Genomic DNA, 19,756 nt, shown 5'->3' with positions numbered 1-19,756 from the left:
GAAAACCTCTGCTCAGGGGTAGGTGCGGGAATCAGGCACAGAGAGCCGGGAGGCGCAGTGTCGGGGAACCTCTGCCCAGCCGACTGGGACGCGACGGGCCGCGGGCAGAAGGAACCTGAGGATGGGGAGGAGGGGGCTGCGGTGGGAGTTGCTCCTGGGTCCGCGCGGCCGAGAAGCCGGGTGGCGGGTGCCACGCACAATTTTCGGTTGGCCAGCTCCGCTCCAGATTCCCCTACCAGAAGGTCCCCGAGATGAAGCGGGATCCAGGCGAGGGAGGATAGAGCCGAGCCTAGAGAATCGATTGGCGTTTCTGTCCTTCCGTCCCGTTACTAACGGCTTTCTGAAGGATAGGTTGGACCGGCTCCTGGATCCAAACTCTTGGAGGTAAAAGTGGTTTCAGCTCAGTGCCCCCCTTACCTCCCATCCTCACACCCAGCTGTGACTGGTGGGCCTACCCTCAATTTGCCCCCAAGGTTGGAGACAGAATCAAGTTTGTTTACGCAAGATGGTGTGTAATTCTCACCGACATCTCTTCTTGCCTATCAACTGCTGTGAAAACACTGGCAGGCACTGGGTTTTAAGTTTCTTAATCATTTTATTTTGTTTAGACGCTTTTATTAGAAGCTCTGTGTTAGATTGTGGAACTTACAAAGACGGGAAAGGCACTTTCCCTGCCCAGCAAAGACTATAATCAAAAGGAAGGCATTTGATAAACACGAATAACAGACCATAAACGCAGGCTGAGACCTGTAAGACCATAAAATGTAAAAGAAAGTCAATTTAGTGTTACTTAAAAGCCATTTAAAAACAAAGAAGAGAAAGCAAAAAATCCTTTAGATGAACAAATAAGTAAGAATATACTTTAGCTCTCATATTTTGGCCATTCAAGAGAGAAACCAATTGGTAGGAAAGAGAGGAATTCAATAGAGAATGTGAATAAAAGAGACCCTACGGGGGGGGGGCGGGGGGGACATATATTCCTCACAGCTCAGACACATAATCACAAACAGATGTGTGTGTCTATACACAGTTTTTTTTTTATTTTTTTTTAATGTTTATTTTTGAGAAAGAGAGCATGAACAGGGGAGGGGCAGAGAGAGGGAGACACAGAATCCAAAGCAGGCTCCAGGCTCTGAGCTGTCAGCACAGAGCCCTCTGTGAGACTCGAACTCACCAACCTCAAGATCATGCTTGAGCCGAAGTCTGATGCTTAACCGATTGAGCCACCCATGCTCCCCTATAGTTTTAAAGAGAAATGTAAAATAGAGAAATAGTACAAGAGAAATAGAAATAGTGAAGAGCAAACATAAAGTCACAATTCATAGAAAAATATTAAAATTTTATATTATAAAATTTTTGCTAAAGATTTGAATCTGTTACATTTTGCAATTACAGGCCTATTTGCAGACTTATGAAGTTGTAGACGTAAAGGAGAGGGTAAAATTATAGAAATATAGAAGGCTTTGGGGTTCGATAAACTTGTCTTAATCCTACTCTGTTACTTATGAGTTGTTTGACCTTGGGAACTGTACTTAACTTTCCTAAACCTCAGTTTTTTCATCCATTTTCTCATGCCTTTTTCTATTTTATGGATTTGTTTGAGCTTTATATAAGATGAAATGTAAAACACTTTGCCCAGTGCCTAGCTCAAATTATAGGTGTACTTGTTATTATACTACTATTCATTTTAATCCTGTTATTTGTCTTACGAGTCAATTAAGTTAAAGATTTCAGCCACTAGATCTCCTGCCGGGTTCACAGAATGTACTATGAACTTAAAGCTTACAACTTTGGGGGGAAGTCTAAAAGAAATAGTCATTCTTTTCATGGGGATTTTTATTTGTGAGTGAATTGAGTGCATCAGTTACAGTCCAGATATACAACATTGCCTGAAAAGCCCCTGCAGACAAGCAAGAAGGATAAGAGAGAACTTCTCTCCTCCTTGGTCATTGTTAAATACTTAATTATAGATAATGTCCTTCGCAATAACCAACATCCCTATAGCATTTCTTAGTTTACACAGTATTTTTCACATCATCTTACTCACATTGGCTGACTTCTACTCCTGTACTCTTTCTTCCTCTTGACCCCCAGTTATTTTTTTCAGTTTGCAAAAGGGGCAGTCAGAAATGTCAATAGAAAAGCCCACACAAAATACGCCAGCAAGGCCTTAAAGGTCAAGCTGAAGGTAATTTCCTCATCACTGTGCTCTGCTTCTGACCTAATCAAGAGAGGCAGATCATTAAGCAGGCCAAGGACCTAGTGGTTCCTGGCTCTCAGGTAAACAAAAAATTGCTAGTTCTGGTCTCTCCACACCATCCAAGGACACAGTTCACAGCCCTTTCTCCTAGTATTTGTCCAAGTGGGTGGGAAGGAGGTGGGAAAAAAAAAAAACAAAACAACAAACTGAAAGCCATTGAGTATGAATGTGTCTAAATCTTTGCATATGGGAGATAAACAAAGCTTTTTATCTCCTACTGAGAGACTCTGGAAATCCATTTTCACCGAGTTATAAAGAGAGTTGAGAAAATCAAACACAAATTGCTCTGAATAGTATCTGGTAGATACTGTTATTGTCCATTTTAGGAGTTGGTCTCAGACTTTAGGGTTAGGCATTATAAAACCCCATTCTTCTTTTTCCACTTCCATAAAGCTTGGAGTGTTCAGAATGCACACAAAGGTGGGTCAGGTACCCCAAATCTACACTGATATTGTTGGGAGAGTCCTCTCAAATGAACCAGTTTCAGGAATTTTAGTTCAGGGTTTCTTACGAAAATTGGTCATCAGTTATCTCTCCTATTCTTGTCAAATGCTGGCAGTTATTCACGAGGCAGAACAGACTAGAAGGAGGAAAGATCTGGATATCTACCTTGAAGAAATGATAGGCAATTATTTCCCTATCAGCATACCATAAGTAGGCACACTGCATACCTTACCTGTGCTTGAAAACTGCAACAAGCCTGTAAGAAAAGTATTCGCATCCACACCTGATGTAAGAAGAACCTTATGGAAGGTGCATTGAGTTTAATAGGATAGACCTAAGAAGAAAGTGCTGATAAGAGGCAGAAGCAGGATTTAAACCTACCTGCCATCAAGGTTAGGGTCTTCCCGCGGCGTCATCCATGTTGCCCCTGTGAGGATCCACATCAAAAAATTTGACTCAGTGGCCACATATAATTGCATAATGTTAGAGGAAGGCTAGCATTGATTTAATCAGCCAGGATCGGCGTTCGCTTGGAAGAACAGTATATTTTACACCCATGTCCCCTTAGACATCTAACATATCTCACACATAACATGATCTTCCCAATTTATCTTCCCCCCACAGCTTCTCTGTCTCCATTCATGGAAACTATCCTTTTTTCTCTTGGGCTCTTTATCTCATACCCCACATCCAAACCATCAGCCAGTCCAATAGGCTCTATTTTCCAAACGTATCTAGAATCAGACCACCTCTCACCGCTTCCACTACTGTCCCCATTGTCTCGTGCCTCCCAATGACTGTAGCCTCCCAACAGGTGTCCTTATTCCACCCCCATCCCCTTGTACAGTCTCTTCCCAGGTCAGCCATCAGAGTGGTTCATTACAGATTCTCATTTCACTGAAGAAATGACCCACACAGGGCCCTTGCTATCTCTCTGACTTCATCTATCACTCTCTGCTTTGTTCACTATGCTTAAGTCCCACTAATCTCCTTGCCATTCCTCAAACACACCGGGTATCCTTCCTCTTTGGAATGCTTTCTCCAAGTACTGCTATGGTACTTACTGTGCATCTGATGCTGTCCAAAGTGAGGGACACATGTTAACTCACCTAACTATCTCATGAAGTAGGTGTTATTTTCTTATCAGTCCTTTTGAAAGATAGGGAAATTGAGGAGCACCTGGGTGGCTCAGTCAATTGAGCATCTGACTCTTCATTTCAGCTCAGATCATGATCCCAGGGCCACAGGATCAAGCCCTGTGTCAGGCTCCACACTGACAGCTCGGAGCCTGCTTGGGATTCTTTCTCTCTCCCTCTGTTCCTCTCCCCTACTCATGCTCTCTCTCCCTAAAGTGAAAGAAAGAAAGAAAGAAAGAAAGAAAGAAAGAAAGAAAGAAAGAAAGAAAGGGAAAGAAATGAAAGATGGGGAAATTGAAGTGTGAGAATTAAGGAGCACAATGAAAGTCCATGCTCCTCACTATGTGTAATCACTAGCTTATGCCACCTCTAAAAATGATGGCTTGAAATCACACACCACCATTTTTTAATGTTTATTTTTGAAGGAGAGAGACCGCGCATGAGCGGGGGAGGGGCAGAGAGATAGACAGACACAAAATCGGAAGCAGGCTCCAGGCTCTGAGCTGTCAGCACAGAGCCCAACGTGGGGCTCAAACTCATGAACCTTGAGATCATGACCTGAGCTGAAGTTGGACACTTAACTGATTGAGCCATGCAGGTGACCCCCAACACACACACACACACACACACACACCACCATTTTGAAGCCTTAGTTTTTTCTGAGTTCTTCATCTTTTTCATCTGTCGGAAGTTGGATTTGAACAAATATTTTAGATGTGAACTTGCAGGTATTTGCTATGCAATCCAATGACATTTTCCCTCGATTTCGGTACAGAGCTTTTGTTTAGTCATCGTGCTATTTTTATTTTGCACAACAAAGACATTCATGGCTTTGGCTTCCTTTTCCTGGTTGACACATCATATTGGTTTAGTTCAGAGAACTTTATAATCCCTTCTAGGAACAGCCGGTTCTCTTCTTCTCTCTTATGTTCTTTACCAACCCTTCATTGATCAATAGGGAGATTAATATGTACAGGAGTACAGAAGTATAACAGCTTTTAGAGACTACCGATTCCATTCAATGTTCTATGAGTTACTAGAAAGATGGAATCAGAGCAGATACCTGCTATTGGTTGGCTTAGATGACTGGGAACTTCTGGTTTTTCTGAGTGAGAAAGTGCCAGAACCCATGGATAAAAATTTTTATTGCAGGTAGACTTGGGAGAAGTGAGTGAAAGTGGGGATGGATAGGGGAGTGAATGTAGATAGATAGAAGAATTAAAAGATTTAAAGTATGTCAAGAGAGAAGTGAACAGAACCAAATCTTAGGGATTTGGAGGAGTGCTGAGTATACAAATATAAGAAAATCCCCTACAAATCTTAACTATTGGCCATCCAATAGTAAATCAATTTTTTTATGGGCCCATGAAATTTCCACTATCAGAATGAATCCACTGCCTGTGAAAAATATCTTCAGGGATGCCTGGCTGCCTCAGTTGGTTAAGTGTCTGACTTCAGCTCAGGCCATGATCTCACAGTTTGTGAGTTTGAGCCCTGCATGGGGCTCTCTACTGCCAATGCAGAACCTCTTTGGATCCTGTCTCCCTCTCTCTCTGCCCTTCCCTCACTTGTGCACTCTCTCTCTCTCTCTCTCATACAAATAAACAAACATTTAAAAAATCTTCAGTAATCTGAAAAGTATAATATCAATGATGTAGGTTTTTGTTAATCTTTTCTCTATTATAAGCTTTAACATATGGGGCACCTGGGTGGCTCAGTCGGTTGAGCATCCAACTTTGGCTCAGGTCATGATCTCACGGTTTGTGAGTTCAAGCCCCGCGTCGGGATCCGTGCTGACAGCTCAGAACCTGGAGCCTGCTTCAGATTCTGTGTCTCCCTCTCTTTCTCCCCCTCCCCACCTCTGCTCACACTCTGCTTTCTCTCTCTCTCTCAAAAATAAATAAACATTAAACAAATTTTTTTAAGCTTTAATGTAATTTCTTTTCTCTTTTTCATTTTTATTTTTATAATCATGGAAGTAAAATCACATTCTAATGAACAAATATTAGTGCAAAATTTCTCCCACTTACTGAGTTTGGTCTGCATGCTAGGCACCCTGCTTGGTTATTCATATACATTGCATCCTCATGAAAGCTTTAAGGGGTGAGATTGTATCCCCATTTTCTGGAATAGGAATCTGAGGCTCAGAGATGCTAAATAATTAAATGTAGGTTCCATGAAGAAACTGTGTTTTTTGTCTGTTGTTGTTTTTAAATTGTCCTGTCTCTGGCAGCCAGAACAGTGCCTGGCACATAGTAGGTACTCAATAAATATTTTTTGAATGTTAAGTGATCTTGCTCACACATCTGTAAATGTCAAACCAACAGGCTTCTCCATTCCAAAGTCTGTATCTTTAATCACCTGCTACAAATGCTTCTGGGACTCTTAGCTCTTCAAGGTGGTTCTTTCAGAGAACTGAGGCAAAATTTAAATAAGGAGCTACAGGTGCCTGGATGGCTCAGTTGGTTAAGCATCTGACTCTTGATTTCAGCTCAGGTCGTGATCTCACTGTTTGTGAGTTTGAGTTGGAGCCCTGAGTGGGGCTCTGCACTGACAGCTCAGAGCCTGCTTGGGATTCTCTCTCTTCCTCTCTCTCTAACCAACTCTCTCTCTCTCTCTCTCTCAAAATAAATAAATTAACATTTAAAAATAAATAAATGGGCAACCTGAAACAGGATGTTTGTCCCATTGCGGGCACACCTATTGCGGGCACACCTTTTTTTTTTCTTCGAATTTTTATTTAAATTCTAGTTAGTTAACGTACAATGCAATATTGGTTTCAGGAGTATAATTCAGTGAATCATCACTTACATACAACATCCAGTGCTCATCGTAACAAGTGTCTTTTTTTTTTTTTTACCATTTTATTTACTTATTTTTAAATTTACATCCAAGTTAGTTAGCATATAGAGCAACAATGACTTCAGGAGTAGATTCCTTAAGCCCCTTACCCATTTAGCCTACCCCTCCCCACAACCCCTCCAGTAACCCTCTGTTTGTTCTCCATATTTATGAGTCTCTTATATTTGTCCCCCTCCCTATTTTTATATTATTTTTGCTTTCCTTCCCTTAAGTTCATCTGTTTTGTCTCTTAAAGTCCTCATATGAGTGAAGTCATATGATACTTGTCTTTCTCTGACTGATTTTGCTTAGCATAATACCCTCTAGTTCCATCCACGTAGTTGCAAATGGCAAGATTTCATTCTATTTAATTGCAGAGTAATACTCCATTATATATATATATATATATATATATATATGCCACATCTTCTATGTCTATTTATCCATCGATGGACATTTGGGCTCTTTCCATACTTTGGCTATTGTTGATAGTGCTGCTATAAACATTGGGGTGCATGTGTCCCTTCAAAACAGCATACCTGTATCCCTTGGATAAATACCTAGCAGTGCAATTGCTGGGTCATAGGGTAGTTCTATTTTAATTTTTTGAGGAACCTCCATACAGTTTTCCAGAGTGGCTGCACCAGTTTGCATTCCCACCAGCAATGCAAAAGAGATCCTCTTTCTCCACATCCTCACCAACATCTGTTGTTGCCTGAGTTGTTAATGTTAGCCATTCTGACAAGGGCACACCTTTTTAAAAAAAAATTTTTTTTTAATGTTTACTTATTTTTGAGAGAGAGACAGAGACAGAGACAGAGACAGAGAGTGGGGGCAGGGGGGACAGAGAGAGAAGGAACCACAGAATCCGAAGGAGGCTCCAGGCTCTGAGCTGTCAGCACAGAGCCCGATGAGGGGCTGGAACTCATGGATCATGAGATCATGACCTGAGCTGAAGTCTGACGTTCAACCAACTGAGCCACCCAGGCACCCCCAGGCACACGTTTTTATATCAAATACTAAACGTCCTTTTTCCTCCCTAATGAAAACATCATTGATACTTTTTTCATTGTAAAAATTACACAAACTCATTGAGAATAACACAAAAAAGTATAAAAATTCAAGAACAGGATTAGGGTGAAGGAAGTCAAACATTTGCCTTTGGTGCAAAGCCTAAAGGGGAAGGCAAAAACAACATTTTTTTTTTAATTTTATTTATTTTGAGAGAGAGTGCATGCACATGAGTGAGCAGAGGAGGGGCAGATAAAGGGGGAGACAGAGAATCCCAAGCAGGCTCCATGCTCAGCATGGACAAAACCAAACATTTTAATTCACCATTTTTTAAAAATAAAAATTAATGCAAAAAGTTCCATGAACAAAATATCAAAAATGTAAATACAGACAAGATCTGTGGGCCAGGACGCGGGTGTGACAAGTGAGGCATGCACTCTCAGGGTCACATGAATTCACAGTCGAATCCTGTCTGTATTTAAAGTTTTAATATTTTGTTCACCATAGATTTTTTTTTCCTGCATTATCTTGGAATTTTTAAAAAACTTGCATTGACATGTTATTTATCTTGATAACTGAGTTTGGGGGGCTACTTCCTTAAATTTTGCACCTAACCTTAATCCCACACCTGATAAAAATGAAAGGAGGGGTTGCTCCAAATCAAAGACAACAACTATTAATGTTTGGCTGAACAACTTTTAAAGCATCTGATTTGGCCTGTGTTTTTTAAAACCCACACCATTCCCACCATTTTGAAATATTTTGTTTTTTACTTGTAATATATTGTTAACAGAGCTAAACAGTGACTACAGCATCGTTTTGAGGGGCCACAAGGCGATCCATGTTATGGGTACACCGTAGTTATTTAATCAATTCCCTGTTTATTAAATAACATGTCAACAAATATTATTGTACATACATTTTTGCCCACTTACCCGATTATTTTCTTGGGATAAGTTCCTAGATTTGGAATTGCTGGGTCAAAGAGTTTACGCATATACTACTTTTAAAAGTAATGAAGGCTATTTGGAACCACTGGTTGTTGAATTTAGCCTCTTTATACAAGGTTTATGGAATTTATTTTTTTTTAAGTTTTTATCTAAATTCCGGTGAGTTAAAAAAAATTCCAGTTAACATGCAGTGTAATATTGATTTCAGGAGTACTATTTAGTGATTCAACACTTCCATACATCACCCGGTGTGCACAGGTTTACAGAATTTATTTTTAATGTATTTCCTTTTCTTTGGACAGGGCCAGGAGACAAAATGTCATCATATTTTTTGCCGATACCCCTGACTCCTGGAGGTAAAGAAGGAATCTGTCAATGAGTTCTTGCTTTGCGCCTGGTATGGTCAGTCTCCATGGTAGACTTGGGAGAGTCGGAAAAGGAGAATGCCACAAGACAAGCATCTTTCTATGTAAAGAGTTTATAAATGGCCTGCTGCTGAGAAAGTTCTCTTCCACTTTTTAATTCTGCAAAGACAAATCTCCACATCAGAAGGGCATTAAGTTGTCATACTTAGCTAGTTTGCTAGGGAATTTCATGACATAAAACAACTCAATTATTTGTCATAATAAAGGTCATGAATAACTACATCTTATCAAAATCTGTCCTCTCCTTTCCTTATCCAGCCTTTCTCTCCTCCTCCTGCTTCTTTACAAATATACAAGGAATTCATATTTATTGGTATAGAAGAATAAATTCTTTTTCACTTACAAATTTGACAAAGATTTGAAAATTGGGTAATGCCAAGAGTATGTTACAGGTAATAGGCATTCCACAGGCATTTTCCATGGGCTAGGGGAAAGTCATACAATGGATTCTCCCTCAGAAACTCCCAGAGAAAACCAAACCAATGCATTCAGTTCAGGCCTCCAGAACTGTGAGAGAATAAATGCCTGATGTTTTAAGCCCCTTAATTTGTGGTGATTTGTTATAGCAGCCCTAGTTCTATGTGACTAGGAAGTAATTCAGGTGGGGAGAAAGGTTGGCTAAGAGCCAATGCTTATAGTGAGTTTATAATTCAGGAAACTTGCTAGAGCAAGTTGAACGCAGCCCTCCAGAATGGTGGTAGCTGTCTGTGTCCCTGCCATGTGACCTTATTTGGAAAAAGGGTCTTTGCAAGTGTAATGGAAGTATCTCAAGATGAGATCATCCCGGATATAAGCCCGGTCCTAAATCCAATGACAAGCGGAAAAAATAGAAGAAGGCCCTGTGAATGGAGGCAGGAGTTACACAGGCAGTGAATGGCTGAAGCCACCAGAAGCTGGAAGGGCTAAGGTGGAGCCTTTGGAGGGATTATAGTCCTGACGACACCTTGATTTTGGACTCCTGAACTCCAGGTCTGTGAGAGAATAAAGTTCTCTTGTCTTAAGCTGCCAAGTTTGTGGTAATTTAGTAGGGCAGCCATAGAAAATTAATATACTTGGTATTCAGAGTTTTAGTTTTTCTATTTCTCTATAACCAAAAAGAATTTGGCTTTGGAGTTAGAAGAGAAAAAATATTTTGTCAATCCAGGATACTTAAACTTGATCAGAGGGGATTAAAATCGGGCATTTAAAATTTTAAGCCACCTAGGGTGGGGTGGACATTAAGTTTGTAAGGTTTTTCTTAGGAGGAGAGAAAGTTGGTGGAGGGAGAGATGTCCAGCCTACCAATGCCTCACCCTTTGGAAGACATCAGTGGTCCCATCCTGGGATGTCAGGTCCAGCTCTGGCCTCAGAGTGGTGGTATAGGGTACCACCAGGTCATAGACTGGCAATGCCACTCAACCCTAAGTCCGTTTGGGTCCTTGACTTCTGTTGTCTCCTCCTGAGCCTCAGTCTGTTGGCTCTGCCCTTCTATACTCCTGCTGTCTCCAAGCCCAGCTGCCTGGACTTACCCTCACCTGTCTTTGCTCATGTATCACAAAGCCTAAAATTTCATGTATTGCATTGACATCTTTGAGTTTCACAGATCCCCAAAGGTCGAACTGTAAGTCTCCCTGTTCTTGCCAGATTCGACCTCCACTCAGTGAGAAAGGTTCCCCACCTATTTTCCCCATCAACTGGACCAGTTACACCCCACTGGTCTTCAACCTAATGGGTTTCATAAGTCAATTACATCCTGTTATGGGAAGCAGGGGGCACCTTATCCTCTTATTACTACAAAGCCTGTCTCCTGCAATCCCTGCTGTTTCGCTCTGCTCCTAAGTGCAGTCATGATGTGGTCCTGCATGGCAGGCGGTGTCTTCCTCCCCTGGGCTGGGCATATAAGGGACTAATATCCCAGCATCCCAGATGCTGTCTATCTCATCAGTCCAGTGTTGAGTGTCATATGTTCATCCATCTCATCCTATTTAGGGCAGGGGATCCTTCCTTTACCCACAAGGTGAATAGGAGGTGATCAGAAAATTCCATATTCCATGTTGAGCCAAAGGCTTCTATTCTGTAATTTTCTTTCTTCCTAATCCATTACCTGCAGAAAAATGTGTCTGAGGTTTCTATCCCAGACACTCCCACTTTCCCAACTGAATCCCTGGACAAAGAGCCAATTCTCAGGCAGCCTATAAACTCCAGACCAATAATTCCCAGCCCTGCTGGGAATCTCTTAGCCACTTGGAGAAGAGTGTTGCTTTCAAGACATTCTGATATTTGGGGAGGTGAGAGTAGGTGCAGGGGCTGGGGCAGAGAGATGTGTGTTCAGTTATCCTTTCCTTTTCACTGACTTAAGGTAACAGTTCCAAGCTCCAGTATTCCTGTTTCTGGCCAGTGGTATTTAAAGTCAAAATTTCCACCCCCAAACATTAGGAAGCAATAAAGAAAGAAAAAGAGAAAGACCTTTTATCATTTCAGATTTTATAAATAAAAACAAAAAGTCCATTCAGAAATTCAGTTGACTTCTCTCTCCCTCTCTTCCTCTCCCTTTCCATCTCCCCCCCCCGCCACCAAGCCCTTTATAGCCAGGCTTATTTTTTATTAAGTGTACAAGTGTGTGGTTTGTATTCACAGATATTTGCAACCATCACCACAGTCCATTTTAGAACACTTTAATCATCTCAGAAAGAAACCCTGCAGTCCTTAGCCGTCACCTCTTACCCTCCTCCATCTCGTCTCCAGCCCTCAGCAACCACTAATCTACATTTTGCCTCCATGGATGTGTCTATTCTAGACATTTCATGAAATATAATGGAATCTTATAATGTAGGGAATTAATGTGGCTTCTGTCACTTAATATATTTCCAAGTTTCATCAGTCTTGTATTATGTATCCTTCTTATGGCCGATTATTATTCCATTGTATGGATATACCACATTTTGTTTAGCCATTCATCAGTTGATGGATATTTGGATTGTTTCTATCTTTTGACCATTATGTCTAATACTGCTATAAACATTCATGTACAAGTTTCATGTGAACGTACATTTTCATTTCTAGGAGTGGAATGACTGGGTCACATGGCAACCAGATGTTCAGCTTTTTGAGGAACTGCCAGTTTTCCAAAGCGGCTGCACTATTTTGCATTCCCATTAGCAGAACGTTTGAGATTCCAATTCCTCCGATCCTCACCAATACTCATCATTATCTTTGATTTTTTTTTTTTTTGAAGACTCTCGAGTCTGGACTGAGGATGTCCCTAAGGATATTGGCTGTGTCTATTGCTGCTGAAATGGTGGTATAAGAGAATGTAGTTGTATTTGTAGTGATGGAAAGGAGCAATATCTTAATGCCTCAAAATATGATCCCACTATCTTGTAATTGGCCCACTTATCTATTCACACAACAAATACAGACTTATCCCCCTTGAAGTACTAAGCACTCTGCTTGATGCCATGGGAAACAGACGGATGAGCTGTGTCTTCTGCCCTTGAGATCCAGGCCCTGCATCCCTGCCTCAGTTGGGGAGGCAAAGGCTGCCTGTGTCCTCCTCAGAGACCCACCTATCCACTTGCTGTACCCTGGCTAGGGGGAGCCTCGCCCTTCTGGTCAACAGAGCAGGGATGACAGATGTTTCTCTTTCCTTTTTTTTAACAGATAAAGGAAAAGAAGACTCAGTCAAAAAGGAAAGGCCATATAAGATCTTTTTCAAAGATCTCTTTCTTTTCAAAGAAAATGAAGTGGCAGCAAAGAAAAAGGTAAAGTTTTGTTAAAGCCTAAACCCAATTAATGTTAGAAACCTATCCTCCTATCTATCACTTTTATTAATTTTGCTGGGTTAAGACATGGAGTCAGATGTCTGTGTATGCATTGCACACTGTGCTGGAGTATAAGCACACACAAAAGGAACATCATCTAACAGTAAAGACCTAGGGATCACCACCTACTGGGGGAAGACAGACGCACCATGACAATGGCATATGACAAGTATGGTATACCCCACTTCACTGATTCTAATGTTCATATTTTTTTCACATTTTCTCATTCCTGAAATTGGGATCCAGCATATATAGATGGGGTGCCATGCATAATTGGCAATGCATAAAGTGATAGTGCAGCTACAATAAGTGACATCTTAGACTTGATAAAATACAGTAATAGAGGCATACAAAAGAAATGTAGAGAAAGGAGTGCCCATCCTTGTTGGAGAGAAGGGTGGTGGTGGTGATGGTGGTGGTGTGTGCCCTGCAGTTAATCTCACTACTTATATTATTGTACCTTATATTACACAATTTGGATTTCATGAGGTTGGCTTTCCTTATTCCTAGAGGTAAAGATTGGTTATAGGATTTTTAAAATCCTAATTAGAATGAAAAAGTATCTAGAAATGCTCACTAACTGATTCATCTGTAAGGTGATGGTTTCATGCTTGAGTTGTATAGTTTTATTGAAAATCCAAAATTAAATTGAGCAAAGATTCTGAAACTGAAAGGCTGATTTCTTCCTGTCTACTGGAGAGGTCCATTTCCTCTCAAGTTTTCAATTCAATTCCACAGAACCAGTCCTTTCAAAATAGTGGAATTTCCAAGTTACCTGCAGTTTGGGCAAGATAAGATTAAAAAATGAAAATGAAAATAAAGCCAGAGCACTTTCCAGTCTCATATTTGTGATGCACCTGTTTGGGAAATGTTCAATGTCTTTATATCTGTGCTCAGCTTCCTAAGAGAAGGAACTGAAAATTAGACCCAGTCCTTCAGAGTTAAGAACTCAAAGTTGCTTGTTTAATGTATCACTACTGAGAAATATATCAGTAATGAGAACAAGACTTGTTGTAAATGACATTTTTATATATGATCACTATTTTTAAAGACAACATTTTATATAGTAAAAATTCCATTAAGCTTTTCCACTTGGGCAGGAAAAAATTATAAACCGCAGCATGAGAGTCTACCAAAAGTCTACTTTTTCATCTCGAATGAAGAGTCGTTCACACCTGGGCCAAAGAGCATTCTACTCTGACACAGCTGGTGACTCATTTGAAAAATTTGGGCTAGATCCCACTCTTATTCTCAGATTAACAGAAGGTAAGTCTAAATTACTGGTTAAGAACATTGTTTTGAATATTTACTGTTAATGTCAGGTTTGGGGGCTTTTCTGGAGGTAAAAAAAAAAGTATACTATCTCATACTATGGTGGGGAAGCCTTTGTAAATGGGGGCTGAGAGTTGGGAGAAAAATCTATTTTAAATAAGAAAACACACTTTTCCAAGAAATAGACTGTTACTCCTTTTCATGGTTCTAAGGAAGAAAGTCACTCCCAAAATGATACAGTATTAAAGGTTATGGCATGGGCCATTTAAACTCGTTTCTAGATGTAGAAATATATGAAAACTTTCTAAGAGAAGTCTTGATTTTCCAGGCCATAAAACTCACATATCCGGAATCAGGATGCTAAGAGCCTTGTTGTTGCAAAGACATAACCTGTTTCAAGGGCACTTGAAGGCAACATGTTGTTATTATAGGCTTTTAATTTTTGCTCTATGAAAAAGGGCAACTTGTTCATCAAAATGTCATGGACATTTCTTACTTATTGAATCAAGAAGTGCCTACAAATGACATAGAAAGCAGTTGGAAGCCAATGACATTGATATGATTAATGCTAGGATGATGGGGGTCATAAAAGCTTCCCCCAAAATAAGTTTTGTCCACATTTTTAAACTAAAATTAAAAGGAAGGAAGGAAGATACATTGAATGCGCAGGATTTGTTGTGGAAACTTAAAAATTTTGGTAACTTTCCCAAATTGTGATAAAAGAAAATCTTTAGGGAACAAAAAAACAAAACGAAACAAAAAAAACCAGCCACTTAGGAAAGAACTTTGGAGACTATAATTAGTGTAGAAGAAGAAAGCCACATTATCTCTTTTTAGAAGATCTTAGAGGCACGTATCCTGCACATAGTTGTATGAAAAAGTGCGAATGACAGGCAACATAGTGATATCAGTGACTATACCTCTAGTAGGGAATAGCTAGGTTCAGTAGTGTGCCTCATAGTTTACCTTTGTAGAATGGTGATCCTTAAGTTATCAAGAGCACTTAAAATGATATGGGATATGTTTTAGAGTTCTACACAAAATGGCCACCTTCAAATATCCTTGTGACACTACCACTTCTGAGACACCTAGCAAGTGTGGTTTTGCAGATGACCCGGTTTAACACCATGCCAGTTGACAGAGGAGTTACTGGCCTCTTAAGAGTAAATGACATACAGTAAACTCTCAAAAAGGAAATGGTACAATCGTTTGGTATTATCCAAGGCAATTTGGGCTCTGTTAACAATGGAAATCAGGTTGTCAGTTTCTGCCAGTTACACAGTTAAGCAATTTGGACATTTTCATTGAAAATAAATCCCCCTCTGACTCTTTCCAATCAAGAGTTGATTTGGTTGAAACCCCCATTTCCCAACCTTACATTGCCTGCCTGGATCCTCATTAGAAACAGACCCACATGATGTGAAATGAGCAAGTGACCCCTACTTTGGGAGCCCAGTTATTTTATTTTTCTGTATGCAATAGCAGCCAACTGCTAGATCACCTCAAAAAATTACACAGAAACTGTCATAGACAGATTGGTTAGGCTGCATAATAGATGTGTCATTTCCACCTAAATGCAGCTGGCAGCTTGACTTTGGTTTTACTCTCAAAGGGCAACACCTCTTGACCACATCCCCAGTGAGTGATGAGGTATTCCGGTGTTGAGGAACACTAGTGCTTCCGGGAGGGCTTTATCATACGTGGTCTCTTTGTCAAAAACCTTCCAGATAGCTAGAAGAGCCAAAATGGGAAACCCACTACAACCAGTCTATTTAGGCGTGGAAGAATAAAATCACACCAAGTCAGCCAGATAGTATCATGTTAAAGTAGCCTAAGGTGGTAACCATGACTATAATATTTACTAAAAGGACAGTATAGAATTTTTTTTTATCTAAAAAAGCCAAACTCATAGAAACAGAGTGGATTGGTTATTGCCAAGGACTGGGGAGTGGGGAAAATGGCAAGATGTTGATCAAAGGGTAAAAATTTCCAGTTATAAGATAAGTAAGTTCTGAAGATCTGACGTATAGCATGGGGACTACAGTTAACAATACTGCATCATATACTTTAAAGTTGCCAAGAGTAGATCTTAAATGTTCTCACCACCACCACCACAACAAAATGGTAGTAATGTAAGGCAAAAGGTGTGTTAACTAATCTTATTATGGCAATCATTTTATAATATATGTGTATCAAATCATCATGTTCTACATTTTAAACTGAAACAATGTTATATGCCGATTATATCTCAATACAGCTAGAAAAAAAGTATCTGTTCCTACATACTCTGGCATTTCTCTTTGAATTCTAGACTTGATATATATCAGTCTCTGTATAAGTTTAGCATACACAGAATTTGTCTCCAAAATTCCTCCAAATTTAAAAAATTTAAAATTAATTTGGAATTTAAAAAACTCCAAAATTAAAAAAAAATCATTCCTTTCATGTGATCTGTGCTCTGCGAGGACAAAAGGAAAAGATAGGATGTGTCATACACTATTGAAATGTTTCTAATAAATTCTATTGGTGAAAAAACAGAAAGAACAGTATACGTTTTTTTTTTATGTTGAAATTGATTCCAATTCATCTGACCCATCACAAGTGACCAAATCAAAGCTACAGAAAGCACTTTCATGCTTTTTTTCTATTAAAAATGTTTTTTAAATAAATTGAGACTGAATCTAATCAAACAAACGTGGGAGATTGAGCACATGTTAAATAATACCATGAGGATGCAATCTTGTTATAAAGGAAATTCTACAGGGAAATTGATCTGGTTTCTTAAACCAATAAATGGCATGGAATAAAGGAAGTGTTTATGGGGGGATGGGGATGGAAGTTACACATAAAAAATTGACTTCAGGACTTATGCCAACCAAACTGATCTTTGTTTATATTTTAACTTTTTTAATTCTAAAAAGTTATTTTTGAGACAACTGGAGAAATCTGAACCCAGAGTAGGTAAAGATGATACTAAGGAATTGTTCATTTTGTTTGGTATGATAGTTGTATTATGACTATGTTTTAAGACTCTTTTATATGATGGAGTTACATACTAAAGGGTTTATGGATTCAATGGTAACAATGGTTTGGATTTGTTTTAAAATATTCCAGTGAGGGGCGGGGCACCTGGGTGGCTCAGTCAGTTAAGCAGCCCACTTCAGCTCAGGCCATGATCTCCACTCTGTCAGTTCAAGCCCCTCATCGGGCTCTGTGCTGACAGCTCAGAGCCTGGAGTCTGCTTCGGATTCTGTGTCTCACTCTCTCTCTGCTCCTCCCCTGCTCACACTTTTGTCTCTCTCTCTCTCTCTCTTTCTCTCAAAAGTAAATAAACATAAAAAAAATTTTTTTTTTTAAATTCCAGTGAGGGGGAGAGTGAGGGGTGGCAATAGATGAAACAAGATTAGTAAAATGTTGATTGTGTTGAAGTAGGTGATAGGTACATGGCAGTTCATTTTATGACTCTAATTTTATGAATGTTGAGGATTTTTTATAATCAATTTGTTTATGCATTAAAAAGAAAACTATGTTATAACCAGGTGCTTATTCCTTTCACATATGTTATTTTACTTAATCCTCAACAAAATGCTGTTAGATATTTTTGCCTCCTCTCCTCCTCTGATGAAAATTGCCCAATGAGGTTGAATCACTAATTCAAGGTCACTAGGTGGAACAGAACTCAAACCAATGTCTGACTCCAAATCTTGTTGTTTGTTACCCATAATCACAGAACTATTAATGATTATAATAATCATAATTGCTATCATTACTGACCTGGGAAAATTAAGCGATTACTCGTTCGAATTGTATTTTTAATAATAGCTAGCGATTAAGAAGCTATGATGTGTTTCTTAGCATGTTGCCTCACTTCCTTCTCGCAACACCACTATGAGGTAGAAATTATAGTAATGATCCATTAGGCTACCTTATGCTGTGGTCATAAACCATTTCTAAATTTCAGTGGCTGACAACAACAGAAGTTTATTTCTCATTCACCTTTCAACTTTGGTGCTTTTCATTGGGTCCTGCACTGAAGGAACAACCCCTGTCTGATATGTTGCTGGAGTTATTGCAGAAGGAGAAAGAGAGAACCAGTGGTGGTTCTTAAAACTTGTGCTTGGAAGCATCACAGATCACTTCCTCTTGTATTGCATGAGCCAAATCCAGTCAATGGTCAAGCCTGATACGGGGCAGGGTGGGGTGGTGAGGGGGAGATAATCTTCTTACAGAGGGGGCAGAAAATAGTTTGGAACAATAATACAATTTACCACAATTAGTGTCCTCATTTTTGCTGATGGGAAAACTGAGGCTTGGAGAGGGTGAGTAATTTACTCACATCCTCATAGCTAGTAAGAGGCAGAGGCAGAATACGGTCCAAGACTGTGGGCTTCCTTCCTAGTGCATGCAGTACAGGCTCACTGGTCATTTGGGAAACAAGATTTTTTTGAGCATCTGTGTGGTTCAATCGGTTAAGTGTCTGACTCTTGGCTTTGGCTCAGGTTATGATCTCACGGTTCATGGGTTTGAGCCCTGTGGGATTCTCTCTCTCTCCCTCTCTCTGCCTCCCCAGCTCGTGCTCTCTCTCTCAAAAATAAACTTTAAAAACAAACAGAAAAACACTACTTTCTACTTCTATTTACATTTTAATCAAAAGACTTTGTTCTATACCACATTCTGGTGGTTCTTCATGAAGTGAACATTATTGAAATGCAGCCTATGTATAATTTTTCTAGAACGAAGAAACCTTGAAAGGAAACTGATCTTTTTGATTGCTAGATAGTAAAGGCTAGATAGTAAATTTTCTTTCCTGCCGTAAATTTGGTTTGTGACCCCCAAGAACACTTTGCCAAAGGACTTCAGTTTTATATATCTAGATTGGCCAAAACACTAAGATTTAAAACAGCTCAGTCTTCTTTAGCACAGGCTGAGGAGTCATATGCCCGTTCCACCACATGTTAGCTCTATTATCTTGGGCAAGTATCTTGACATCTCTGAGCTCACATATAGAATGGGGATAGAAATATGTACCTCGTTGGGGTTATTGTTAAAATTAAATAAAGTAATCTATTTAAATTGCCGAGGGGCAAATGGGTGGCTCAGTTGGTTAAGTATCCCACTCTTGATTTCGGTTCAGGTCATGGTCTCACTGACAGTGCAGAGCCTGCTTGGGAGTATCTCTCTCTCCTCTCTCTCTGCTCCTTTCCAGCTCACACACACACACACACACACACACACACACACACAAACATTCAATCTCTCTCTCTCAAAATAAATAAACATTAAAAAAATAAAGTGTCTAATAAAGTTCTTGGAATATGATGGACATAAAATCAATGATAGTTACTATTATGAAATCAGCTTTTGAGTGATTAGGAAAAATGTTTATTTGAAGGTATAATGATTTTTTAAGGTCAGATACATACTGTATACAGTGATTTAATTACTTGGCTTTTGTTTTATACAGGCTTTTGAGGGATAATGAATTAAACCTAAGTCTATTTCCATTTTCTTTGAAGGTGCAGACACAAAAAGGACCATTCATGAATTTATTAATGACCAGAGAGACAGGTTTCTGCTGGAGGTAGTAAAAATAATTTCTTTCTTCCTTCCATTAGTC

At 39.6% G+C, this 19,756-nt stretch overlaps 1 protein-coding gene across 3 annotated transcripts in view; it reads left to right on the top strand.

Moving 5' to 3' along the window:
• Positions 1-207: 207 nt before the first annotated feature.
• The window catches only part of CCDC38 (coiled-coil domain containing 38), a 58,126-nt gene continuing 38,577 nt past the window's right edge, over positions 208-19,756 (top strand). For all 3 annotated transcript variants that reach the window (XM_042992942.1, XM_042992941.1, XM_042992940.1), the window contains exons 1-5: positions 208-384; positions 8,945-8,998; positions 12,707-12,807; positions 13,968-14,133; positions 19,656-19,720. In XM_042992942.1, coding sequence (XP_042848876.1) covers positions 8,959-8,998; positions 12,707-12,807; positions 13,968-14,133; positions 19,656-19,720 — 372 coding nt within the window. In that variant the 5' untranslated portion in view covers positions 208-384; positions 8,945-8,958. The remainder of the gene's footprint in view (positions 385-8,944; positions 8,999-12,706; positions 12,808-13,967; positions 14,134-19,655; positions 19,721-19,756) is intronic.

The sequence above is a fragment of the Panthera tigris genome, chromosome B4 (assembly GCF_018350195.1).
Source record: "Panthera tigris isolate Pti1 chromosome B4, P.tigris_Pti1_mat1.1, whole genome shotgun sequence".
NCBI classification, from domain to species: Eukaryota; Metazoa; Chordata; class Mammalia; order Carnivora; family Felidae; genus Panthera; species Panthera tigris.
Note: the sequence above shows the minus strand (reverse complement) of the source record. Positions and strands in the feature narration are given on the sequence as shown.